Source organism: Strix uralensis, chromosome 5, assembly GCF_047716275.1.
Source record: "Strix uralensis isolate ZFMK-TIS-50842 chromosome 5, bStrUra1, whole genome shotgun sequence".
Lineage (NCBI taxonomy): Eukaryota > Metazoa > Chordata > Aves > Strigiformes > Strigidae > Strix > Strix uralensis.
This window is the reverse complement of record NC_133976.1, coordinates 405,880-433,707: the sequence shown is the minus strand read 5'-3', so window position 1 is coordinate 433,707 and position 27,828 is coordinate 405,880. Positions and strand designations below refer to the sequence as shown.

Sequence of the window (27,828 nt, the reverse complement as noted above, 5' to 3'; positions counted from 1 at the left end):
ACCAACACTGGCTTTACAAAGCACACTAAGGGCCAGCCACAAAGACAAGAAGAACATGATGCTGGCCAGTAAGTGCAGAGCCTCAGTGCCACGCTTGCCCAGGACCGCTGACTTGACCCTGTCTCTCAGTAACACCCTTGGCCAGAAGGATGCCAACCCAAAGCCACAACCAAAGCGGCCAGGGACGTGCCAGAGCTGGTTGAGTTACCGAATCTGCAGAGAAAAGCTGGGTCACTGGAGCGTGGATGTGGATAATTTGGCCTACGGGGAAAAAAAAAATCTCTGGTGTTGTTTAAAGGGAGGGAACAGCATATTAAAGATCTTTCAGTGACAACCTCAAAGCATCAGCCCCATGTTGCCAGGCCTTTCCTGTGGAAGATGGAGTAAAACCAAGGAGTGCTGAAACCCAGGAGACTGTAGCTCAAGGAATGACATCTGGCAGAAAGCAGGTAAGAAAAGCAGTCAAGAAGCTAAAGTAACATAAGAAGTCAAGAATGAGTGTTCTACAGTAAAGCCAACCGCAGGGGAGACTGGTCAGACAGGTGCTTGTACTACACGAGACTATCTGGGAAAAAAGACAACTTCTGAAAAATACGAAATCCTGATTCACCCCCAGTTCCTGGTGAGACCAGGAAGAAGATGAACTACAGAACCCTGCAACTGCGAACAACTCTGAGTGAACACGCATCCGAGCGAAGTTTCTCGAACAGTTGCTCTTGAAAAATTCAGAATACAACAGAAGAACACACCTGATGAACAGGTTAGCTCACTGAGAAGACGACGTGAAGATTTTCAGTTCTTTTTCAGCTTCAAAGCTGCGCTGAGTCAGTACGGCACGATAAACCGGGAGCACCGAGGCGGCAGTGCCTGGCACCGGGGCCGGGCTCAGAGCCCCCAGGGAGGCGAATGCTCATCACTGGGGAGCGGTCCGGGCGCGAGGTGCCCCGGGGGCACCAGGGGCTGTGCTGTGATGATGGTGCTGATCTGCCCAACGGCGAGAGGATCTCGGCTGAGCCACCCCCCGCCCTCAGCAGCAACCGAGCGTCGAACCCCGCTCTCAGGAGCACAACGCCCCCTCCCACCGGAGGGACAAGAGCACTAAGACATGAAAGGAGGAGGCAGCAAAACGAACCAAGCAAAGTGTTTCATCTCTCCGAGCAGACCCCTGCACAGAGGATCCCGGTCATGCAGCCAGCCTGGGGCTGCCTGACAATGTTGGAGCGATGCAGGGGAATTACCTGAGATGCACACATGAAAACCAGATTTTGGTCCCAGTCTATGAAGTGCAGAGATGCATCTTGGAGAAGACCGGCTGTGGGGAGACCTGCCTGTCGGATTAAACACTCCGAACAATTGCTGGCCCTCAAACAGGGAGGTGCTGGAATGAGAAAGCTCAGACAGGCAGTGGTGGAAATATGACTGGTTTTGATCCAACAATAAAGAAAAATTCCGGTTTCTTGGACACAACTGCCTGATGAGGATGCCCTGCTCTTGGAGATATGCTTCTGGCCTGGAAGAAGACTATTGATCAAGAGTTAAATCACGCAGAAAGCGTCTACAGAACGGGAAAGTACTTAGAAATGTGAAGACACTACGTCAAAGTCTGGGCATTATAAACTGCTGCAACTATCTCCCGAGTAGCCACACGATGCGTCAGTGCTGGTGAGCTCCAGGACTCCCAGAGCGAGAGGGCAGGAGGTGGCAGGTGGGTCCCCGTGTAGATCCCTCAAAGTGATGCTTCTGGGGAGGGGCCGTCCGAGCCCGCTGCGCGGTGCTGAGCAGGCGCCTGGGGTGCAGCTCCAGAGAGCTCTTGGAGCTGGTACTGACGGCTCTCAAAATCCTGGGCTCTGAGCACAGCAGCAGCCAAAATCGCCAACAAAATATATGGGGGAAGAGGCGGAAAGCGAGGTGGGCAATGCCGATGGGGCTGCGCTGATCCTGCCCGCACACGCCTCCAGCACGGCCGCAGGTCTGGTCCGGCACCTCACGGAGGAAGCGGCGGAAGTAGAGAAGGGCCAGAGAAGGGCAACTAAAACGGTCAGGGGAGGGAGCCACCGCCCTGCGAACGCGGAGTGAGAAGGCTGGGACTATGGAGCACTGGAACGGGCTGCCCAGGGAAGGGGCTGAGTCACCGTCTCTGGAGGTGCTTAAAAGACGTGTAGCTGTGGACGCAGGGCCGTGGTTTAGTGGTGGACTTGGCAGGGCTGGGTTTACAGTTGGGCTTGATGATCTTAAAGGTCTTTTCCAGCCTAATGACTCTGTGATGCTATGACTCCGGTTTGGAGAAGAGGAGGCTTAGGGAGGAACACGGCCAAGGCTCCAAAACTCCTCAAGGCAGGGAAGCAGCAAAGGCAGAAGCGCTGTTCACCAGCCCCGGCAGCGCTGGGAGGAGAGGGCTCTCGGCGAGACCGGCAGCAGCTCAGACTAAAGCAGAGCAGAGCGAGACGTCTCTGTGCGGCTGGCGATGGGCTCCTGGAGCTGGCTGCCGGGGGAGGCCGTGGGGGTGGACAGCGCTGGTACACGCCGAGGGGGCTCAGATGAATTCCTGGAGAGCAGGTCCTGGCACAGACACGAACGGGGCTGAGTGGGGCCGCTGCTTCTCACGTCCCCCGGGCGGTGACGGTGGGTGCTGGCGGGCGCCGGGGCAGGGACCACCCGAAATGGCCGGGCACGTGTGATCTCCTTAACGAACAGCATCTGGTAATGCTGCTGTCAGAGACAGGGAGTTGGGCTAATGGACCATCGCCTGGGCCTCTGGGACATTTCACACCTTCAGTCTGACCCACCCAGCAAGCTGATAAGGATATGAAGCTTTAATACTGGCACAGGAGATAAAGTCCTCATTCTCCTGATCATCTCAGTAGCTTTTCTGTGCTCCTGCTCCAGCCTGAATTCATCTTTCCTGAACACAGATCTCTAGGGTGGTGGGTATTACTCCAGGTGAGTAGCACTAACACTTCCCACCTTGTGACTGACCAGCAAACCCCTACGGCAGGAGAAAGCTCTGGAAAGACAGGCAAGAGCCGTGTACTCTTGAAGCTCAGGGAAGGATGTAGGGAGTGACTGGCCCGAGCGGCTGCCATGACAGCAGAACTGATCTCCCCACCGAGGGGGCTGGAGAGCAGCCCTGGTTTAGATCAACCGGTCACAGCAGCTGCGGGGATCCTCCAGCTGTTCCAGGTGATCAGGCCAACCAGCTCTGTGACTTCATCCCTGAAGCAATGGGAAGGGCACAAAAGCCCTCCCGAGTCACCAGGATCAGAAGGGGGGAGAAGGACTGTGTAAGCAGATGAGCCCGACAGAGAATATAAAAACTGAACAAGAACTCAAAGACAGCGACGTGCTTGAGCTGGTGTCAACCCCCTTCTGCCTTCAAAGTGAGAGGGGATGGCTGCCGTGGTGGTGAGTACAGCACTGTGCCACTCTGTTAAACCAAAATCCTGTGTAATGTCAAGTAACTTCAAAGAAGTGAATTTGGTATGAAACCCTGAACCTGCCTCATGTGGAATATCTGAAAGCAGCTGGGCAGAGTGACCTGGGTTCAGCACATCTGGCTGCTCTAGAGCATGAGAAAACTTCCTCCTCTGCGGAGATCAATGGGACATCCCTGCAGTCCCCAGCGTGGAGTCAGCAGGGCTGGGACAAACGGAATGTTCCAGGCTGAAGTGAGACTGGGGGAAAAGAGAACAGAAAAGTCTCCCCGTGCAAGGATGGAATCCTTTAACAGCGACGGGTGCCCAAAGCTATGACAGCACCGTGCTTGATTGTTGGAGGAGGATAAAGGTACCGTCCCTGCAGCTGCAGCAAGCACGCTGTGGCCTGTTCTGGACGCTTCATTACCCAAATGATGTTAACCAGCGAGAAGCAGCTTTGAGAAATGCACAGTATTACCAGAAAACTAGAAGGGCTGAGTTCTGAGGGAAGACTGAACGAGTCCCCCATTCCACGGTACCCGTCCGTACCCTCACCGTGTGGTACCGCCTGTAGGTGACAAGACTGACCTGGCAGTGACTCACCAGAGTCACACACGCTCCCAGGAGTAAGAAGTTACTTAGGGGAACGTAAGCTCTGAAGCCTGAATTAAGTTTGTTCTGCTCCGGAGCTCCGTTACAGCCACCCACCAGGAGAGCAATGCGTCCACCAACCATGTGCACAGATCCGCTGGGCAAAACTCAGGGGGGTTTGGGGGTAAAGCTTCACCAACAGGAACAACCCTGCGCGTCGCTCCAGGGAGCAGAGCTCTGCATCTCCGATGGCCAACTTCACCCGTTCAGCACCTCAGAACACTCAGGCTGGAGAGAGGCTGCACGACTATCCAGATCCTAAGGAGCTCCTTCTGAGAACCTCAGCTCTAAACTGTCTATCCCACCTCTCCCAGGCAATCTCATTCGCTGGGTGTAGGACGTTCTGGTGCAGAAATGCTGTGAAATGGGATTTCACTAAAATCCAGGACGGGTTATCCAGGGGATCTTCTGTACATGCACTGGGATCGGCAACGAGCTGCCGCCCACCAGGTCGGGCGACGGAATTAAATACTCCCGCACCAGAGCTGCTGCCCCATCACCCCTCCTTCAATATGCTGAGCAAGATGGACTCCTGCAGCCTCAAACCTTTTTTTTTCAGCTCGTGAATCACTCTGAGGGCCGCTTAGAATTCTGCTCAGTAATGTCAGATCCATCCCGTGGTGTGAACGTCTGACTTGCACAAAGTGATGTTTTAGTGATCTCCCCGAGCTGCAACCAGAATAGGCAAGTTCACATAACTCTCGAAGTTTGTCCTTTACATCTACAAAATATCTCTGCCACATCCTACGCAATCAACTAACGATAACACAATTATCTTGGAGAAACCCATGTCCTTTGCTGAATTACATTTTTCCAGGGTAATTTCACATGCTGTAACCTACATTCTTTGCTTGCAGACATGTCGTCTTGCAGGGGCTGCTGGAACATGGCTGCTTCAGCAGGAAAGCCAGATCACTCTGCAGCACTTGCTCTATCGTCAGCTACTCCCCCACCGCCTGTGGTACCTGCAGCCCTTACACACACGGGGGGTTCTCACTATTTGGAAACACTGACAGAAGTGTTGAGCTGCGGGGATCAAAACATGTAGAGACCTTGCTGGTGATGGCCCCCACACTGGTACCCTCCCCGCAGCAGACGCGTTCTGCAGCGTGCCCCTGCACGACTTCCCAACGCTTCTAAGCTGCGTTCGTCCTGGTAGTTGCGTTTGTTGTAGGTTTATTTATGCACTGGTCTCATGGTTATTGAGGAGGTCAACGCATCCTCACCCTCACCAGTCCTACCGTGCTGTCGAGAAACGGTGGCAGGCTTGTCTCCACCTTCCATGGACCCATGCTGTATGATATCAATTGTATTTTCATTCTCTAATTCTTTGTTGATTTGCCTCAAATTAATTGCTTCGTTATTTTACCCAGCATTGATGCTGAGCTAAACAAGCTACAGTTTCCTGAATCACCTATTTTATACCCTCAGAATATTAGAATAGCAACAGCCCTCTACCAACTCTTTGAAATTTCATAGATTAGCAAGATTTTGAGGTATTAACATCAGTGGTTCAGACAACTCCTCAGCTAGGCTCTTTTAGACACTTGGGTATATGTTATTCAAGCCTGTTAATTTGAGTATGTTTATTTTTAGCAAATACTATCTCACTTTCTCCTTGGTTACAGCTGGGAAACTTTCTGTTCCAAGCACATCATATGGATAGATACATCCTCCTGATTTGTTCCAAACTCAGAGCAGAACATTTCTGCCTTTTTTTTTTTTTTGCACCAGAATATACAATTTTATCATTTACATATAGAAATGGATCTTTACCAGATTTTATTTTCTTCTAATGCTCTAAAATTTCTTATTATCTTTACATGTTGGCCTTTGATATTTCCTTTGGCTTCCCTTATCAACCTCCCACACACTTTAGCTCAAATTAACCGCATTTCCTTCTCCTCTACTTGCTAACCTTTCCAGTTAAAAGGGGATACATGTGTCTGTAAGTAATATTTAACTGCTCCTTCTTATCTCACTGAAGTGGGTGATGTCTTGCCCAGCAGAGTTTTTCCCCTGATTTTTGGACTGCATTTAGCAGTGTAGCCTCAAATAACCCTTAGTTTTTGTTAATTATGTAAAATTAGTGTTCCCAAATATCAGAAACTCTTGAGGTTCAGAAAAATGGCACTCTTTCCTCCCCAGGAGACACTCACGCGTTGCTGAATGCTCTGCACATAAGCCCAGCCAGAGCGTGACCACCAGACCTGCTGCTACACCTGCACGTTTTTATAGGAGCCATCAGTTCTTTTTTTTTTTTTTAATCTGTCAAATGAAATTAATCCTAGATTACATTATCTCACAGCAACAATATTTCACTAGAGACATTCAGGGAACGTTCCCCTGTTGAACTGACCTCTGCCACAGCGGGTTTCCTCCCTGCCCACAAGGAAAGGGGACTGGGGGGTCTCCTCAGCACCCCCAGGAGCCTCCTCACTGCCCTGCCCTCCCCACCACTTTGGCAGTGGGATCCCAGGATGACTGTTAATTGCCATTTTCTTTTAACAATGCTTTTGTATGAGTGTATAATACAGACCTAAATGATCAAAATATCCAGCAATTTCTAGCAGCACTTGTATCTAGAGGCGCACGTGCTCGATGGACGTACGGAATGGAAGCGCACACACTCTTCTCTGTCTCACTAGTTCCAGGCTCCTCGAGGGAAGAAATGAAGGACCCGAAGCCCGCCAAGGCTCAGAGGAAGACACACAGACTGTGCTCTGCACTCCTGGTCAGACAAGGCAGGGTTTCCAAAATCCTACGCCCCGATAGGTCTAATCTAGTCCCAAACTGTGGCACCGTCCCAGGCTGGTGCTGTTGCGTTGGCTCCAGTGAGCCAGGTGAGCACTAAGTGCGTAACGGTGTAAGTGTCTGCACGTGCCCTGTGCCAGGGCTGGGCACAGACAGGCAGACACCCGGGTACCCTCCGCAGCAGCCACCACATTCCAACTCCACTTTGTTCAGAGGTATCTCCACAAAGCCCGACGCTGAGCTCTGCACGACCACCTCAATCTTTGTGGTTTGAAACCATCCCTCAAGGAACGCCGCCTCTTTGTGCAACCACATTTCACCCGGCTACGTGCCACCGTAAGTCACCCCCACTTCCCCTGCCTCTAAAGGGTTACCCACTAGAATACACAGAGTTGTTGAGATGTACCGTCCAGAAGTGCTTCCACACTCCGGTGCAGCGTCCATCCCGGGACTCGAGCACAGACGCTCTTCGCCTTAGCAGGATCTGTAGGACCCAGGATCTGTAGGACCCGGATCTGTAGGACCAAGGATCTGTAGGACCTGGATCTGTAGGACCTGGATCTGTAGGATCCAGGATCTGTAGGACCAAGGATCTGTAGGACCTGGATCTGTAGGACCTGGATCTGTAGGACCAAGGATCTGTAGGATCTGGATCTGTAGGACCTGGATCTGTAGGACCAAGGATCTGTAGGACCAAGGATCTGTAGGACCAGGATCTGTAGGATCTGGATCTGTAGGACCTGGATCTGTAGGACCAAGGATCTGTAGGACCAAGGATCTGTAGGACCTGGATCTGTAGGATCTGGATCTGTAGGACCCGGATCTGTAGGACCAAGGATCTGTAGGACCTGGATCTGTAGGACCAAGGATCTGTAGGACCCAGATCTGTAGGACCAAGGATCTGTAGGACCTGAATCTGTAGGATCCAGGATGTGTAGGACTCGGATCTGTAGGACCCAGATCTGTAGGACCCAGGATCTGTAGGACCTGGATCTGTAGGACCCAGGCTGTCTGAATGTCATAGGAAAGGTGGGCTTTACCTACTCCTATAGTGCTACCAAACCCTTCAGTTCAGAGTGAAAGAGCCCAGAAGACCTCTTGTCTGTGTGCTGGAAGCCCAGTTCCTGGGGTGTGCAGTCCCAAGCAGTTGCCTTCCTTTCCTCTTCAATTCCCTCACCCCTGTGTGTCCTCACTCAGAGCAGACCAAGCTCCTGTAGCCGGGGAGGGGGCAGCACGGCTCCCCCAACCCTGCATCTCACCTGGAGGCCGCAGCACCAGCACTGTCGTTAAGGGTGGTACAAGCTGAACCCGGAATGGAGACGCCTCCCCGAGGCACCCTGGAGCACGCCTGTGCCCCCATGAAACACGCCTGGAGCGCTGCTGCTGGCTCCGGCCCGGCCACCCAAGCCCTGCCCGCAGCAGGAGTCTCGGCATCACCCCTGCTGCGGACCGCGAGAGGCAGGGCCCTTCCAAACGGAGTCTGTCACACGGATAAAGAACAACAGAGCACATTTAAAATGGGGAGAGTGCTCTGCCTCGGCAAAACAAAACTCTGGGAGGAAAACAGGAAAGAGGCAATTCAGAGGCCACCTTGGCTAAAATCCTTCAGTGGTTCTGCCAGGTGACTCTGTGCTGGAAAAGCGCCAGGAACCGCATGTTGGGCCTTTCCTCATCACCCTTGTCCCCGTCACTGTCAGGAGAAGGCTGCACCAGACACGGGGCAGACACCACACGCCAGCCACAACTGCCAGGAGGTTTGCCACCTGCCCCAGGGCCTGCGCTGGAAGCGCTGTGGGAGGGTTTGGGGACTCCTCTGCCCCTCTGATCGCTGCCCCGCACTGCTCATCACCCTACTCAAAAACCCTGAGCAGCCTAAAGGCGACTGCAGGGCTCAGGGGCGATGGAGACAAAGTGAGAGCATGTGCCAGCTACGTTCTCGACAGTCTGTCCCCAAAACCTCTTCTGGGCGAAGGGAAGACCCGCAGAGAGGACACAGCTCTGCCAGGTCAGCGCCTGGCCGGGCCACTGGGGCTGCCAGCTGCGACTCAGCCCCCTTGGTCCTGGCGCCTCCGCGGAGGACGATGGAAGATCACCAGGAAGAGAGAGACCCCGGGGAACCCGAGAGGGAAGACTGTGACCGCGCTTGCTGATGTGGAGAGAAGGGTGTTAAACTAGAGAACAGGGACCTAAGGCCAGAGAGGAGAGGAGGGTACGGAGGAGGTATGGCAGTGCGGGCCCACGGGGACGCTCATCTTGCCCGAGGACTGGGCAGTCGGGAGCTTTCCTCGGGTTCAGGGAGTGCCGACAGCAAACACGAAGAGCTGCGCATCCACGGTGGTCACAGGGCTCTGCTGTGGTAGAGACGTGGGACTGCGTGTGTTGATCAGGACGCGGGGATGTCCTCAACAGGCTGTTGAGCAAGGACAGGCTGGGAAGGGAGACGTCTCCGGGTGACGGAGCTCTTGCCTGCACTGAGCTGCAGCGCGGGAGCACAGACGTGCCCTCCACGAGTCTCTGACCCAGGCTGGGAACAGGGGGGACACGGGCTGTTCCCAGAGGTCCATAAACAGCTGGGGGAAGCCCTGCAAACCCTCATCCTCTCCAGGATTTCGACTGTCCAGACATCCTGGGAAGGCAGTAGATCACTGGCCGGGGAATCCAGGAGGCTCCCAGACCGCTGGAGACCATTTCCTTACACCAACCCTGGCTGCTAGAGGTGACACCTTCTGCTTGACTTGCTGCTCACCACCGGGGAAAAACTGGTGGTGAACGTGGTCACGGGGCGGCTCGGGCTGCAGCCACTGCAAGATGGCTGCACCGTGCACCCGGAGGAGGAAGGCGCAAGAGGCGAGTGGCAGAGGTAAGATCCCGAGGTTCAGAACAGACTTCAGCTTCCTGAGAAGCAGCCCAAAGGGAAGGGGGTGCTGGTTTTCAAAGAAATAATTTGAGATCTCAGGAAGAACCCACCCAGCCTGTCATTTAGGAAGACTGGGTATTTCTGCAGAAGGCTTGATTGGTATCAAGCTTCTTAATGAACTAAAATGCAAAGAGCACATACAAGAAGGAGAAACACTGTCAGGCACCGAAATAATAAAAACATTGCTCAAGCACTAGGGACGGTATGAGGAACAAAGCCGGAGCAAAGACTATCAAAAGACATTAAGCAGAACAAGGACATCTTGTAGTGGTACACTGTCACCAAAAGGAAGTTCAGGGAAAATGCGAGTCTGCTGGTGAAGAATCAGCCACGGACAGTACAGACACAACCAAAATGCTTAACTTTGTTTTGTGTCTCAGTGCTCACGGACAGAACGTGCTCCGCTCCCAGACCTCGGAGTGCAGCGGGTGATGTAGCCAGCAGTGGGGAAGCAACGGGTTAGGGACCTGTGAGAAGAGCTGCTGCATCCAGGCCCACAGGCCCGGGGGGGCTCAGCAGAGGGGGCCGAGGGAGCTGCTGAAGCAATTGCGAGGCCACGGTCTATTCCCTAGGAGATGTCGTGGTGACTTGGAAGGTCCCTGACAACTGGTCTCAAACGTGACACTCACCTTTGAGAAGGGGACTCAGCCCTTCCTCAGCCTCATCAAGGCCGTGGAGCACGTCTTCGTCAGGCACCAACATGTGAAGGACAAGGTGGCAAATAGGAACACTCAACATGGAATTCCCGGAGCAAACTGCGCTTGACCAAGATGGCTGTGGCAAAACAACTAGTTCTGTGGGCAAGGTGGGAGTGGTGGATGCGACACACCATGACTCCAGCAAGGCTTCTGACACCAACCCCCACGGCATTGTCATCTGGAAACCGAGGAGCTACGGGCCGGACGCCCGGACAGCTCTGTGGGCTGAGAGCTGACTGGACCGCTGCGTGAGAGGCGGTGACTAATGTCCAGGCAGCTGGCGATGAGCTGGGCTCTCTAGAGGCCATCCCGGGGCCCATCTTGTTCAACACCCTCAGTAACGACACCGAGGACACCCTCAGTAAAAGCGCAGGTGATATTTAAATTGGGAGGAGCGTCTGTCACGGTGAAATGCAGAGCTTCAAACCAGAGGGGCCTGGAGAAATCCAAGGACTGGACTAACAGAAACCTCCTGAGTTCACTAACGGGAAGAAGAAAGGCGTGCAGCTGGGGCAGACCACCCCAGCACTCTGCTCCAGGCTTAGGAGAGGCTGCCCGAGCAGCAGCTCTGTTGAAGAGGCTGAAAAGGGGTTTAGGATGATTGCCAGCCTCAGGCATACCGCGCTACGTGACGAGCAGCCTGGCCAGCAGATTGAGGGAAGTTATTCCCTTTTCACTCAGAACCAGTGAGGCTGCACCTGGAATACTGTGTTCAGGTTTTGGCCATCAAGTTCAAGAGAGCTGGGGAGAAACTGAAGAGGGTCCAGACCCAGATAACATGACAAAAAAACCAAAGCAGCCTACAACTGCTTGCAGGGCACTTCCAAAGACGTCTGAGCCAAACTCTTCCTGGAAGTAGCAGATGATGTCATGAACCCAAGAGCCACAAATTGTGGTTTGGGAGGTTCAGGTCAGTCTCAGACTTCAGCAAAGAAAAACTTCCCAGGAGTGCGGTACAGCCCCGGGACAGTCCACCAGACAGACGGCAGCACCATCATCCTGCAGAAGGTTTCCAAGGCTTGGCTGGACAGAGCAACAGCTGACCTAACGCAGCCCTCCTCAGAGCAGGACCGCAGAGAATCTTTCCAGCCAGCACTTCTGCGACTCTACGGAGAACAGAACATAGAGCTGTGGGCTCAAAAGCTGGCTCAGGAGGAAGATCAGCCCAAACTTATGGATTCACTGTGAAACAGAGTAATTCATTGATGGAAAAACCCTCAAAGATCCCCAGAGAGCCCTGACAAGGAGCGATGGGACAATATTCTCTCCATTTTCCCACTAAATGATACTTGGAAACTGTAATGAGATACATGCTCAGGGAACTAACAGAAAATGCCTCCAATTTAGGATGTAAAAAAGACTCATGTATTACTGGGAGACAGGTTTCCTAGATATAAGGAAGAAATTTTTTTGAATGAGGGTGGTCAAACACTGGCACAGGTTGCCCAGAGAGGTGGTTGATGCCCCATCCCTGGAAGGGTTCAAGGTCAGGTTGGACGGGGCTCGGAGCCGCCTGATCGAGTTGAAGATGTCCCTGCTCGTTGCAGAGGGGTTGGACTAGATGACCTTTCAAGGTCCCTTCCAACCCAAACCATTCTATGATTTCTACAACAAATAAGGATTTAACCATATCTGAGGCTGAGAATATGGTCCACCAAGCCATGAAAATGTACCTGCTAATTGTCTTTCTGTTATTACAAGGACTGCTTCTCACAGGAAATGAACAGTCTTCAGGGCCATCCGACATTCAGGCCAACGAGTGAAAAGCTGTACAGTTTCCAGAGATAGCCAAAAAAAAACCCATCTGGGAGACCGGAGATGCTGCAAGTACTCAGCAGCCAAAGGAAGGTAGTTGCAGTGGTAAGGGAAGTCAAAAAACTGCATATTCCTGGCAGAGACTGGCCAAGTCCTGCCACCACCTGATGGTATAGCTGATGGAGGCATCTCCAGCAACACGGCCACGGTACAGCTTTCAGGACTATACACTGAATAAAGCCGGGCCTACAGGTGTAGCACAGGGTCTGGGGTACAGCTGAACGCTCCTGCCTGCTCCATATGGCTCAACACACCTCGACACAGTGGCCTCCTTAGTGATGATCTCGAGGAAAGCCTCAATGAAACCTTGTGCTATTGAAGTCCTTGGCCCACCATGAACTGGAGATGCTTCTACAGACAGATGGACTGCGATGAGGAAGTGAGCGCCCTGGAGATGGGGAAAAGGAACCAGCTCTCTTCTTGAGGCAACAGAAACACCACGCTCAGAATCCCATCCAAAGGCTGGATCTCCAGTGGGGGCATTGTGTCCGGGAAGGGTTTCCTTCTCCTGTGCCTGCAGCTGGAGACTGCAAACGGGACAGACCCAGAGGAATCTCAGCGTTACCTCTGAGCCCCGTTACATCCGCACCTCAGAGCATATGGACATCACACAATTTTCTGGCTTCCCCTGGGAGAGGCATCACTGTTTTGTTGTCGAGGCTTTGCCACCCCTAAACCTGAGCAGCACCAGGGGCAACTGCACATGCAGCTATATCCACAGTGCCCCCAGCACCCCAACTCCAGCAGCTCCTCTGAGAGGAACCCCTGACAGCACAGAGAACAAAACCCAAATGCTCCAAGGAGCTGCCCTATCTTTGGTGTTTCGCACCCGCAGCTCTACGGAATAATGTGTCTCCTGCCAAGGGACCGCAGCGCTGGGGCTCACCTGACCGAAGGTGCTGTCCACAGAACGGCTCCAACCCTGGGGAAAGTTGCCGTGGGATCCCTGTCCCGTCAGGGCAGAGCCACTCAGCGAATCCACCAGATCCATCCCATCCTAAGGCAGGGCCCAGCTTAGGTCAGATGAATTTACCACTCCCCGAATTCCATCCCCACTTTTATTTGGTCTCCACAGGCAGAACCGGCAGACTAGATGAGGCAGGTGCAGGCACCTGGGTAACCCAAGGCTGAAGTGAGACGAGGTGAATCCCACCGCAGATCACCCGCCTCTGTGGCACCGCAGCAGCCCTGTGGGCTGTAGGACCGCAGTGGTATTTAGGGAGTTGGAGTGTCACACGGGGAGATGGCACGTGGTTGGTGACAGGTGAACAAGGGCACTGACAAGCCGGTGTTAGTCAAAGCAGCCAGAGAAAAGACGACACTTGGCTTCACGTTAGAGTTGCCCTCCAGCCACTCCGCTCGGAGCGCGTGTGACGGAGATGCTGAGTGAACACCGAGGTCACTCCTCTGGCTATTTCTGTACACGGAAACACTGTGGGAGAGAGGGTGAGGGGTGGAGATCTCAGCACTGGAAGACCAAGGGAAGAGCTTGATGCCTCTGATCCGTCTGCCCCGAGCAAGCAGAAGCCCTGGGAATTTTCTGTCCCTTCACACTCCTGGCGCAGCCCATGTCAGCCACCACACCAGGCTGGTCTGCCCGGGGCTGCTCTGGGTCACACTCGGAGCAGATGGGGGAGGTTGGGCACTAGGGATGCCTCCTCACTGGGCAGGAACCGAAGATCTTTCTTTAGAAGACCTGAGGACACCAAATCACTTAGCTCAGTTTTTGAACTCGTTTTAGCATAAGAATGTGCAAAATAGGATCCTCTGGTTGCTGGATCAGCAGATAACAAAGATGCTGAGCAGCTACTGCTGGGGTTTCACGTGGACTGCTCTTCTTCAAACCTGGGCAGATGCACCTTCTGGAGGCCTCTGGGCTTTCACCAGGCCAATGAACGAAGCAGTGAGCGTGGCCACCAGAAAGCACAACCAGAGGCAGTTTGAGCCTGGCAGAGTGGCCACAGAGGGGTCAGAAAAGGAGCCAGAGAGACAGAGGTTATGAAGTAAATGAAACACTAAGACCAAGAATGAGTGGCAGCTCACGGGCAAAATGCTGAGGGATTGCAAGACAATGCGAGCGCCTTGGCTGGATCCCTGGGCAGGCCGGGGGGCTGCCAACGTCCTGCCCACTCGCTGCCCTCAGCCAGCCTGAAGCACAGCAGATCGGCAGGAATTCTACGTCCAGGCTTGGGGACAGGCACGCAGAGGAACGCGGTGCACGATGCGCCTCTGCCCTGCTGGTGTGACACGCAGAATGATCCGGGCACCCCCCGTCTCGCAGGCTTCCCTCTCCTCAAGGCAGCGCCTCTGAGCGTGGCACCGAACGGCTCAGGACGATCACGTCCGGGCATCTGACAGCTCCCCGACAAGCTCACAATCTAGACAGTGCGCAAAATCTTAAGTAGTAATAAAATTGGGATCAGATTTCCACCCAAAATACAGAATCACAGCATCATCGAAGTTGGAAAAGGCCTTGAAGATCATCTAGTCCAAGCATTAACCTCACACTGATACGCTGTGGCAAGCAGGGTCTGAGTCAACACAAAAAGCAGGAGATTTAGCCCTGGTGACCACTCCACAGGGTTTGCTGGGATTAAAAACTGAACCTGTTCACTCCAATACGAAGAGGAGGCTTAAGTGTCTGGACCTCCTGAGAGGATTTGAAGCACAACAAAGGAGAGCAGAAAAAGCAACAAGCCCAGAAGGTGAGGAAAAAAGAGACGGTATCTCTCTGCGGCAAGAGAGCAAGGGCCAGATCTTCCAGTCTGTTATGAGACTTTAGAGCTGCAAAGACTTGGGAGGCGGGGACTGGCCTGGTGCAAGGGCCTCGGCATAAACTGTGAGGGCAAAATTTAAACACGCTGCTTCTGATCCTTGAACTTCTGTTGATAGGTGGCATTGCAGGACTGAGGTTACGTCTCCCCGAGTCTCCAGGCTCCCCGTGCCACCGCTCAGAGCCAGAAGACAATCCGAGGTGGAGAAGCGTAAGGGAGCTGGGCAGCCTCGCAGCAGACGCTTCTGTTAAACCTGGGATCAGCAGGAGATAAATTCCCGCAGAGAGGGGCGAGCAGGCAACGCCCATGAATACGTCCGGGCTGCAGATGGGGCGATGGGTTGTTGCTGCTGGATTATGTGACCAAGGGCTCATCCCCACAGTCGTAATGGAGCAGAGGAGCGCGGACAGCCGGGGGACCCTGGTGACTGGTCGGTGTCAGGGAAGCACCCGGCTCAGCCCCCTCCAGGGCCACCACAGCGGGAGGGTCAGTGCCCGTCTGCATTCCAGACCCTCGGAATGAGTCTCACAGAATCCCAGAACCATCTCGGGTGGAAAAGCCCTTGAAGCTCCTCCAGTCCAACCATGAACCTCACCCTGACCGTTCCCAACTCCACCAGATCCCTCAGCGCTGGGTCAACCCGACTCTTCAACCCCTCCAGGGATGGGGACTCCCCCCCTGCCCTGGGCAGCCCATTCCAACGCCCAACAACCCCTTCTGCAAAGAAATCCTTCCGAAGAGCCAGTCTGACCCTGCCCTGGCGCAGCTTGAGGCCATTCCCTCTTGGCCTGCCGCTGGTTCCTTGGCTCAAGAGACTCATCCCCCCTCTCTGCACCCTCCTTTCAGGCAGTTGCAGAGGGCCAGGAGGTCTCCCCTCAGCCTCCTCTTCTCCACACTAAACCCCCGCAGTTCCCTCAGCCGCTCCCCATCACACCTGTGCTCCACACCCTGCACCAGATCCATTGACCTCTGGACACACTTGAGTTGATGGGAGAGGATCGCTCCAGGGACGAATTACTGCCTGCAGGGCCAGGGGACTATTACGGGATGCTGGGAAGAGCATTCTGGGATTGTGCCAGACCTACTGAGCTGCTCAAAGGACCAAAGGCAGGAAAAGGGAGGGATGATGGTGGATCCAGCAAGACCAAGCAGAGGAGGCCAAAGGGAGAAGGGTGTGGAAGAGGCCAGCTGAGCACAGCGGGTTGCTGGTCACTACCTTTGTCTGGCTGTTCCTGTGCCTGGCCACCAGCCTGACATCTCCTGTCACCACATCGCTTCAACAGCCGCTCTGGGCGAGGCCACACTCTGTGTTGCGCATCTCTGCGTGTGAAGGTACAGCTGCTGGCAACCGGGAAGGGAATTGTCATGCTGATGGCCAGTGAGTGGGGTAAGAGGTGTGGAGCCAGTGATCAGAGAGGCCATAGACCCGGGGCAGATACTGGAGAGACTGGGACTCTGGGAATTTGCTACTGGAGGGACCAGACTGACCAGTGGGTTTGAGAGTCAGCTACCAGTAAGGCCCAGTGTCTGGAGCAGCTGCCGGGGAGGCTGGTTTGTGTCTGTGTGTGCCTGTGCACGAGGCAGCTGGGGAGACCTGGGATCGGAGCCCAGCTGCTGGACAGACCACGCGTCTGAGGGCCAGGGAATCCAGTGCACGTGTGTGTGCTTGTGCACGTGTCAAGAGATCCGAGGGCCAGCACGTTGGTCTCAGGGTTTCACATGCTCAGGTACCAGCAACTGGGGAGATCGGGAGAGCTAGGGGCTGGCTACTGGGTAGACTGGGGGCCCAAGGGCAGGTCCTGGAGGGATCCATACTGTACACACAGATCCCTGTGTGTTTCCTTCTGGCAGGCTTTCGTTCTGATCACCCGGGGAGGAACAGGGTCAGGCCTCTTGTTTGTGTCTGCATGACGCCGTGCGCTGACGTGTGCGCTGTGCATCCGTCTGTCCGTGTCCCCGTTGGGAACGCGAGCTCAGCCCAGCTCCCGACCGACCCAGGCAACGTGGAGCTGCGCCAGCCTCGCATCTAGTGGGAGATGGGATGGAAAGCTCCTGACAGTTACCAGGGAGCTCTCGCTTTCCTTCTTCACAATCATCTGCCTCTCCTGGAGGGGGAATCTGACAAAATTTTCCACCTTCACAAAACTAGGCAGAGGTTTCCCAGTTAAACAGGAACAGAGACCAGTCTTGCTGAAGAAAGGCTCAGGTGAGGACACCAGAGCTCATCAAATGAGCACCCTGAACCCCACAACCCATCCCATGGATCTTGCCGACAAAGCCACCCCAACTCGCCGGCCGGTCGCGCTGGTCCGGGCCAGTCACGGCCTCCATTGGCAGGGGAGGTGCTGGTGAGACGTGAAAGGCTCGGAAGGCCGGGGAGGTGGTGTGGCTCAGCAGGGGGCCAGGGCCCTGCACTTCAACCACGGGACAGGTCCTGTGCTGCAGCTGTTGTAGGTTGGTGTTAATCAACCAAAAAGCCTCAATGATAAAAACACAGAATTTGCCTGAAGCTCTGCTCCCTCTCCAGGGGCAGATGCTCCTCAGGCCTCCTCTGGGTGCTCTTTGCTGCCTCTTTCCAGTCACCATCAGCTGGACTGTCCCCAACACCCACCCCCTCCCAGCTTCAGAAGGGGACTGAGCTGCTGAATGAGCATGAGGAAGACTAGGGTGGGTCAGGGGCTGTAAGCAGTGTCCCTGTCACCTGGTCCTTGCATGGAAGAGCCGTTTTGTGGTACCGCAGGAGCTGTTCACCACCACTGGGCAAGGCCAGCTCTGACATGGAGACAGTCACTGTCACCAAACACCTCTCAGGGCTTCCCACCTGCACTTTATTTGTATTTGCTAACTCCAGTGTGAAAGCACCTTAAATGTATCTGGCTGCCTAGCGCTAATCCCCAAGACCAAGAAATCTTTATAGCCAAAAGACTGAGGATTAATTTCAGTAGGAGAATGGTCTCGGGCTACAAGTTACAAGGCTAGAAATGAAGTCTCGAACTTAACATGCCCATGCACCTTCCATCTCAATTTAACACCTCTCTAATCCACACGCTTGGACAGGTTGATGAAGATGGTCCCAGAGAGCCGTACGAGGCTTCAAGCTGTGTCACAACATCTCCCTTTCTGCGTATTGCCCTTGGAATGTGGCTTTACATTGCGGCAAAGCTGCTGTGCTCATTCTAAAGCCACCTCCAGCTTCCCTTCCCAGAGAAACCACACACGCTTATTGCTCCACTTGCCATAGATTTAATGATCACGCAGCCACAGGGGAAGCCAGCTCAGCTAGCTGCTCCGAGGGAAATGCTAACCCACTGAGGGCTGCTTACCAGCTAAATACATTTATTCTGCAGCTGAACACCCGAACTGGGAGGGAGGGGAGAGGGACTGCAAGTCTCAGCCGGGACGAGGCTGCTCCACTGCAGCACTAACCTCCTCCTCGCAGCCCACGTGGCTTTATACGCATTTGAAATTCTCCCTTGCTTTGTCATGTTTCTAACACCATGTATCAGAAAAAGTATCAGCTCTAGAACGATTTTGTCAGGTTTATGGCAACTGGTACTTCCCTGGCGTTCTTCAGAGGCTGCAGAAGACACACCAACGAGGCAGATGACGTTGTTGGAGGCTATTTGGGTCACGCAGCCTTTGCCAGCACCCCCTCGCTCACAGCTTTTGGGGCACTTTCTCCCTGCAAGATCCGCACCCTGGCGCAGGACGGGCAGAGCGAACGCCCTCCCTGGGAGCTGCTCTGCAGAGGGTTTGGTGCAAGCACCAAGGACAAATCTGGGCCCTGCTAAGGGCAGAAAGGAACACGGAGGAGAGGTCTGCTCCTCCCGCTGGAACTAAGACCAAGCGCCGACCTGCATCTCTGCTGAGGGGTCCCCCAGCCTGGCTCCCCGCTCCCCCCAGGCCCTCCAGCCGCGGGGTTCCCTGTGCCAGGGGGCACAGCACCACCCTGGGACCCCCCGACTTGCACAGCCAGCACGTGGCAGCCGGTCCCCGCTTTGGGCACAGGCTTTCCATCAACTACGAGTTCAACGTCAGGCCAGTTGCTGTGTCTGAGGCTCTCGATGTGGCAAAAGGATCCCACGGAGCACTGAGGGGAGCTCCGGGGCGCATCGACCGCCTGCCTGGACCAGCAGCGATGGCCACCCCTGCAGAAGAGTGTTTTTCAGAGCGGATGGCAGCAGCTGAGCTCAGCAAAGCCCCACCACCCGCCTCCCCAGCCCCAGGACTGCTTCCACAACCAGCACAACGGCACACGAGCACCGCTCAGGCACAGCTCTGCCTGCCCTGCGCCACACACAGCCACCCCCTCCACCACAGCACTGCCCCGGCGGGCCAAGGCCCATGTCAGATGCTGCATTCTTGCTATTTTTGCACGGGAAGATGCGAGAAAGCCCAACCCCGCAGGTGCCAGCCCTTCCTGGGGCCGTCGGACAGCCTGTCCAGTGCGTGCTGCCCAGCACTTGCTGCGGGGAGACTCGTGGTGGGGCCCGACCGCGCCGCCCGCCTCAAACCTTCACTCAGAGTCCCCCTCCCCACCCCAACGCACGGTCACTTCACAGATTCGGTGCCAATTCGGCCTCACCCCACCTCTTCTGCCACCGCCACTGCCTTGGAAGGGGCAGGATTCATCTCCCATCCCTCCCTGCACCGGCAGCAGACACACCTCCGTTTGCAACTCTCTGGGATCCCCTTAAGACACAGGAATGGGCATCCTGAACGAGCACTCACAAACACTTTAATCATTTCTCAACCGCCTTACTGTAACTGCCTTTTCTCTGGCTTTAAGAAACGCAGACTTGGCCTATTCATACCGTACCCCTTTGGCATGGAATCCGAACATCATTTTCACTTGCAAGTACCACAGTAACGTCTCCTACACCTTCCTCCTATAGCGAGGAGACTCCCGACAAACATTAACCAATTAATGTTATCCCTCTCTTTTGAATCACTCCTTAAACCTCTCCTCTGCTGCGTTCACTACAAGAAGAAGCAGCCAACATGCCAAGATGCTCCTTGCAGCGTCACCGCAGTGTCCAGGGACGGCAAGCCCCCCTGCAGGAGCAGCCCCATTGCCCGCGTGCAGGGACGTGGCTGTCACTGCCCACGCTGCACAGATGCCCCCCACCACACAGCACCTACCACGGTGTTCCTGACCCGCCGCTGAGGTTCTGCACGTACACTAATACAAGCAACAAAATAATAATAATAATGCCAAGCTGCAGGAGCAAGCGAGTGCTTCGCTGCTGGAGACCTGTCAGGAGCTACCCTGGTTTTCTCCTCAGGCTCCTGCCTGTGCCCCGGGGACGCTGCACCGCTATTCCACCTCGCTGGGCCTTGCTGCTGAGCCCTCCAGCCCCTTGCTTAAGGTGAAGTTGCCAGTGACTCTAATCCCCACTTTCCTTTAAACACGACCAGGAAAACCCAGTTGGGTCAGCTGTGGCCCAGAGCAGAGCCAAGGCGGTACAGAGCTGCCACCATCGCCTTCCTGGGAGAGGGGAGACATGAGAGCAGAGCCCTACGTACCCGGCCAATCTAATCCTTCTCTACAGACCCCAGTACTTGCACCACACCAGGCAAAGCTGTAATAAATATCAGTACAAATCAGTCCTGACTGGCCTCCAGAGAGGGCATCTAACGAGTCTCTTCAACCTCCATTTTCCCCGTAATTTCAGCGAGCAGAAGGAACCCGTCAGCACAGAGCACATGTATCTGCTTGAATTATTGTTCCTGAAGTACATTTTTTCATCAAGACATCCAGACAGCAAGCATTTCAGTAACAATTACTACCCAGCTCTCAAAACACCTTACAAAGGAAAATAATTTGATGCAAGACGTAGGCCCTTGTCCTGCAGAGGAAGCTGCTGCCGGCAGCCCCGGTCCCCCTCCCTGCCGCGGCCGAGCTCACCTCAATCAGAAAGTCCCCCGTGCGAAGCCCTGCTCTCCACGCGACACCTTCCACATCCACCGATTCCAGGTACTGGAGTGCTGGGAAGGCTGGGGTTGGGGTGAACTCCTCAATTGGGGTTTCAGCTACAAAACACAAAGAGAGAGAGAGATTGAGACAGGCGGCAAAAAGCAAGCAGAAGGCAGATAAGAATGTCCAGGAGCCCAGGAAAATCTCTATATTGCTTCAGAAAGAACAAGTAGCAAGGCTCAGCTGGACATCAGTGCTGGAGCCAGAGCTAATGCTACTTGTCTACAGCACTGATCAGCTCAGACCCTGAGACAGCCCCAGAGCCTCCCCAAGTCACCCACATTCCCACAGGGTCCCTAAAGCCTCATCTATCTCCCACGAGAACACCCCCGTGAACAGCGCCGGGCGGGGAAGAACTCCCTCCCGCTGCATCCGCGGCCCTGTTCGCAGCTCCAGGCCTCTTCTGCGGTCACCAGAGAAAAAACCCCACGTGCACCACCCGCCCGTGCCAGCGCAGACAGGACACCCACGCTCAGCACCCCAGGGTGCCGCTGCCTCTCTCAGGCTGGTCCTGCAGGAGACCATCAGCTCAGCAGTGGACGTCCACATTAGCCAAATGAACGCCATCCTTCATCGGAGAGGTTTTAATGTCCTGGTTTAACCAGGATAGGGTTAAGTTTCCCCAGCAGTGGGGGGGGAGCTCTAGCCGGGTTATTCAGATACCATGCCGACGTCACATCCTGGCAGGTCACATTTTTCCTGGCGCGGGAGCACGGTGCACTCGTGGTTTTGTACATCGTGCTTCAAACTGCTGTATTTGGTAGCTATTTTGCTCTGTTCATTGCTATCACTATTACTGTTATTGTTATTGTTGTTGTTTGTTGTGTTGCTATTGCACTGTTGTATTAAACCTTTCCTTATTTCAGTCTTGGGGCTTTGTATTTCACTCCCTTTGTGGGGGAGGGGCAGCGGCCGCGTGGTCTCAGACCCCGGCAGGGGCTAAACCACCACAGGCTGGTCCTGCAGGAGACCATCAGCTCAGCAGTGGACGTCCACATTAGCCAAATGAACGCCATCCTTCATCGGGGAGGTTTTAATTGCATTCATGGTTGGAAAACCTGCTCCTGCCCCCAGAAGAACACCATTTCCAGGGAAGGGACTTTCTCAGAGGGATCCAGGCAGAGCACTTACATTATCCAGCCCCAGACCATCTTCACTGCCCATCCAGGATGAAGGAATTTTGCAAGGGGGATGCCCAACTCCCAGCAGGGACGTGCTTGTGTGACATGTGATGTGTGCTACCTTGTCTGGTGTGATGTGACAAAGGAACAAGCTTCCTTTGACTGTTTATCAAGAGGAGAGTGTTGCAGGTGTTGAGAAACCTCAGATCCATTAAAGAAATGAAGCAGAAAGGCCCCAGCTACTCTTTACAGAATCCCAGAATCATCTCAGTTGGAAAAGCCCTTGAAGCTCCTCCAGTCCAACCATGAACCTCACCCTGACCGTTCCCAACTCCACCAGATCCCTCAGCGCTGGGTCAACCCGACTCTTCAACCCCTCCAGGGATGGGGACTCCCCCCCTGCCCTGGGCAGCCCATTCCAATGCCCAACAACCCCTTCTGCAAAGAAATCCTTCCTAAGAGCCAGTCTGACCCTGCCCTGGCGCAGCTTGAGGACATTCCCTCTTGGCCTGCCGCTGGTTCCTTGGCTCAAGAGACTCATCCCCCCTCTCTGCACCCTCCTTTCAGGCAGTTGCAGAGGGCCATGAGGTCTCCCCTCAGCCTCCTCTTCTCCACACTAAACCCCTGCAGTTCCCTCAGCCGCTCCCCATCACACCTGTGCTCCACACCCTGCACCAGCTCCGTTGCCCTTCTCTGGACACGCTCGAGTCATTCAATGGCCTTTTCGGAGGGAGGGGCCCAAAACTGAACCCACTCATCGAGGGGTGGCCTCACCAGTGCCGAGCACAGGGGTGAGATCCCTTCCCTGTCCCTGCTGGCCACACTAGTGCTGACAGAAATGCTGCCAGACTCTGGTCACCTGAAACTGCCAGTGGTACCCAGAGGGGCTGCTGTCCCCAGCACAGAGAACATCAGCTGTGGCTGTTGCAGGGGCTGGTCATGATTCTCCAAGATTTTTATTTTCCCCTTTGTGTACTGCCAACAGCCCTGCTGCCTGTGTACCTGCTCTCGTGCAGAGGGGATTCACAGAATCATCACAGAATCATCGAGGTTGGAAAAGCCCTTGGAGATCATCCAGTCCGACCATTAACCTCACCCTGACCGTTCTCAGTTGTGTCTTGCTACACGAGACCATGGCACTGGCTCAGTGAGGACCTCTTCACCAGGCCTTACATGACTGGAAACACCTGAAGCGGATTCAGGAGAAGCTCGGGACACCCCTTTTCTAATGGCACACAACCTCATTGCTGGCTTCCCTGCATCACCAGGCAGACGGCCGCTCCCAGCAGCTGTGGGGAGGAAGGAGAAGTCACCGCCCCAAGGAAGTGCTGCTTTGCAGAATGAGGACACCCGGCCGCTGGCCCCGCAGCCTCCCAGGGAGCAGCACCTACAGGGCCACTCCAGCCTAACTCCATTTAGAGCCAGGACTAGAGGGGGCTGTGCCACCACTGGTGCCCTGCGCTGCTCTGGGTTTGGGCTGTTCTCAGCCGGCAGCAGCCTCAGAGATGAAGCTGAAAATGGGCCACCAGATACAGGAGTACTCAGCAAGGTGGGGGGAGAAGGTGCCATCCTGAGACCACCTGTGCCAGCTACTCCGCTTTCCCTGCCTGCACAAACAAGAGGTTACATTCCACATCACCCGACTGTCACGGACAAAGAAAATTATTGACCCATTAGGAATAAGTGGCTGAAAAGCCCAGACATTGTCCGGCAGACCTGCGATCTCCTGGAAGTGTAGCACACACTGGAGGGTCAGCGAGGGGGTTTTATCCCTCCTCCGCCTGGGACAGCCACTTTGCTGAAGGCCAGCGTCCAGTAACGCCGTTGTTTTGCCTGATGATGCAGCATTTCATGCATCAGAAGATACCAGTGCCTGAAACATCTACCCTTTTGGTGCTGAGCAGTGGCTGGCCAACAGTGTGGCACCGCCTCTGGCCCGGGTCAGGCTAACAGCGCGACGCAGAGCTGCCGGCACCGACAGGGTCGATGCAGATCATCTCGCTCCATCTCTGCACAAGCAGAAAGCTCAGGCCTAGTGGTCCTGACGGGGGTGCAGCTTCCTGGGAGACGGGGCAGTTGATGTCGCAAGATGTCGCTTTGCACCACTTTCTCCGAAGGGTGATGGATGGAGGAGCGTGAAGGGCCTGTAGGCCCACACAAGAGACTCTCAGAGCTTGGCTGTGATGGCTCGTGCTGCCCCCGCCTCGAGCAGAGGAATTCTCACGTGTGTTGGGGAGAAGATAAAGCTGGTTGGTAAGAAACGCCATGGCAAGGCCATGGGTGCCTGAAACACCTGACTCAAATGTGTGCAGAGCCCAGGAATTCAAAACGTGCTCCCCCCAATGCTGGCCAGGCTGGCAACCTGGGGGCCAGCCGAACTGAAGGCTCCCACTCGGGGCTTTTCAGCAGACTGACGGAGGTGTTTTTTTCTCACATGAATCTTGAGTCCATGCAGGATCCACTGGCTCATCTTCACTCAGAAGAGCCGGTGGTAAAAGGAGACTCTTTGCTCGTGTAGGGGCAGCTCTGGGCGGGATGCACTGAAGGACCCAGGCTAACTTTGTAAGAAATCAAATACCAAATGTCTTCTTTAGTGGCTGATGATGCTTGAACAAACCATTTGCCTTAGAGACGTGCAACAGGCAAGTCAGAAAAAACCATGATTATCGAGTCTGATCTCATGCATGACAAGGGCCAGAGCCTTCAACAAAGGTTCCTGTAGGTCCACCCCTCACCTCAGCTGATGTGTGCAGAAAGCGTGGGTCACTTCTGTCAGCAGTACAGATAATGATGTACTGTATCAACAGGCCGATAAGTCATCCATCACTCAGTCTGTTACCAAAACAATGTATTTTTTAAGAGCTGTGTCAAAGCCCTAATGAAGCAGTAGATTTAATAACAGATTCAGTGGATGATCTTGTGCATGCGTCTCCTCTGATGTCAGGTCACACCAGTAAATGTGACCTACATTCTCCTTCATTTGTCTAAAATGTATAGACACTGATTTTATACAGATAAAACAATTGCCATCATTTACCATACTTATTTTATTTAACATTTTTATGCAAGATTTTTTCTGCTAAATCAGATAGCCATTGGCTAGCACCAGACCAAGACAAAGTTTGCCTGACAACACATTAATATGCTGAATGATGTTACGTGGTTTTTATCAGCAGCTTTCCATGACTTCTTCCTTTGATGGAAGCGAGCTGAAGTGGCGAACAGTTGACAAGTCATCCTACCTATTTTTAGAAAAGCCAGTGTAACATTTGATTTCTCCAAATGCTTCAGGACTTCCCCAGTGTAAAATTCAACTCTTTGGATCAGTGTTGACCAGCAAGTTCTTTCAATAGTCTGAAGTTTAAAGAACCACAAACACGACCGTGCTGCAGACTGTAGCTGCAAACTAGGTGCCCATTAACTTAGGCCAGACCCAGGCCCATAAGGATATGAGGTTTAAGGCGACAAGGACCTTGTGTATTGCCTGAACCTCTGAGAATGAGAAAAGGGGAGACTCGGGCTCTCTGAATGTCAAGTAAATTATTGATATAATGAGACATATGGTTTCCATACAATATCAGCACTGTACTTCACAAAACAGGAGCGTCAGCGTGACAGACCAGTACTGCCCTCCCATCACAATGAAGGCAGGAAAAGGTTAAGTGGACATCCTGATCCCTGGGGAGGATAGAGTAGGGTAGATGGCAATTTAACTGGTTTCCTAGCCAGGAGAAGGAGCCTGACGTGAGCAAACCACATTCTCCCAGTGGCTCCAGACACCTGTCCCACCAGGCTGCGACCCCACAGTCGCAGAGTTCAGAAGTGCTGCCCCGCGCTGCCCCGCCACAGGGCTGACAACAGCCCGCGGACGGCGGAGAAATCCTGAACCACAGCTCAGAGAAGAGTCACCTGAGGGACAGTTCAAGGACAGGTTTTTTGTACTGATAATCAAAGATATAAACTGATAGGGCATACAGATAAAATTAACCTTGGAACCCAGCCTTGTAGCTGCTTTTGTCACCTGCATTATTGATGTGTTACACGAGGACTCCAGGCACACCATTTTCCATGGGCTGGAAGCCATATATCTACAGTAACTGCATGCCGTGATACACCATTTGTAAAGTGTCACTAGTGCCTTAAAGATTCAGTAAACAAGAAAATGCATCCTGAAGTCAGAACTGTATCCTTATGAAATAAATACTAGAAGCATAATTTAATACAGGAGGGGGAGAAACGTAGACAGAGGAAGCAACCAGCTCTCCCTCACTACTGCGTGAAGTCCCCATGCTCAGTCACAGGGAACGAGAAAGAAGCTCTAAGTAATGGATGAGTAAATACAAACTAAAGCACCCTGTCCATGCAGAGGATGAGGTCTGCGGGGGTCACTGCTCCAGGTGCCTCCAAGGCCACGCCTGGCAGCAGATGGAGGAGCTGTGACCTCCGGGTGTAGGTGCAATCCGGCACTGGAAGTCCCACCTGCCTCCATTAACCCAGCCTCGGGCCACACAGGGGAAACCTCCCATTTACTGGAGTCCACAACTGCGCTGCCTTGTCTCAGAGCTTTCCCTAGAGCTGCTTTTAGTCATCGTTCAGTCAAACGTGTCAGTGCTGTGCTAATGCCTGGTCAGGACTGAGACTGCTCCAGACTTTACGGCCCAGCACCTGCAAAGGGAGAAAATCCTCCTGCAGTCCACAGCAATTAACGCTCCCTGGGTAAGTGCCAGAAAAGCTGTAAAACCAGCTTCCCCCTGAAAGCCTCACCCTGCCTGGCTTGGTAAGCCGATGGGTACTGGGCACATTTTCTCATAACAGAACAGACCTAAATGAAATAAATGTAGGCTGACAGCAACCCTGTGGAGCACCTGCAAACCACGCCACGTGCAGGAGACCTTGGTGGTGGGGGTGTCTCCTTCCAAGCCACCAGAGCCTGCTGGGAGGGGCAGAAGCACCTCTAGAGAGCAACGCTCTGGCGAGGGCACAGGGTGAACAGAAAACCCACCCCTATGGAGAGGCCCCGACTGCCGGGGTCCCCAGGGAGCCTGCCCAGCCCACAAGCCTGATGTGGACAACCCGTGTTCCTCTGGTCACGGGAGCCCTGCACAGCTGCAGGCAGACCCCCCCGCTGCCTGCAGACAGCAGGGACTGTCAAACACCCTGGAGTCGGCACTGGCCACGGCAGAGCGATGGCTCAGAGCACACCTGGGGAGGGCTCCCCCCTGCCCCTCCCCAGAGCCAGCCACGGGAGGAGGTGCAGGGATGCCGATGGGACTGGGGCAGGCACCAGCCCAGCACCAAGACTCGATCCATCTGCAGAGCTGCTCTGCTGATGGCTGGGGACCAGGGAACAGGGACCCAGGGGAGGGTCCCAAGAACAGGTTTGGTTTGTTGCCCCGATTGGGGCCGTGGTGAGCAAGCACAGAGCTGCCCAGCAGAAACCCCTGACAAACAGCCCCTGTCACATCAGGCACCTGCCTCCGCAACCTTTCTCCCAGTACTGACACTCCTTTTTGCTGCCCCAGTTTCCTCCCAAATGAACAATCTGTCTCTAGCTACTTTTCCCCCATTCAGTCCAGTTTTGCCACATCTGTACTCAATCTTGGTCTGACCTGGTATTGCCGAGAGGTTACGTTCTGGGGACCCCAAAGGTCTCCAGTATTCCCTCTCAGTTATCTGTGAAGTTTGGCCATTTCTAGCATTGCTCCCCT

The 27,828-nt window shown here is 54.2% G+C and overlaps 1 protein-coding gene across 8 annotated transcripts in view; it reads right to left on the bottom strand.

Moving 5' to 3' along the window:
* Positions 1–27,828, bottom strand: part of SHANK3 (SH3 and multiple ankyrin repeat domains 3) — a 368,779-nt gene that overhangs the window by 53,350 nt on the left and 287,601 nt on the right. For all 8 annotated transcript variants that reach the window (XM_074869549.1, XM_074869547.1, XM_074869554.1 and 5 more), the window contains one exon: positions 20,931–21,055. In XM_074869549.1, the coding sequence (XP_074725650.1) occupies positions 20,931–21,055 (125 nt within the window). The remainder of the gene's footprint in view (positions 1–20,930; positions 21,056–27,828) is intronic.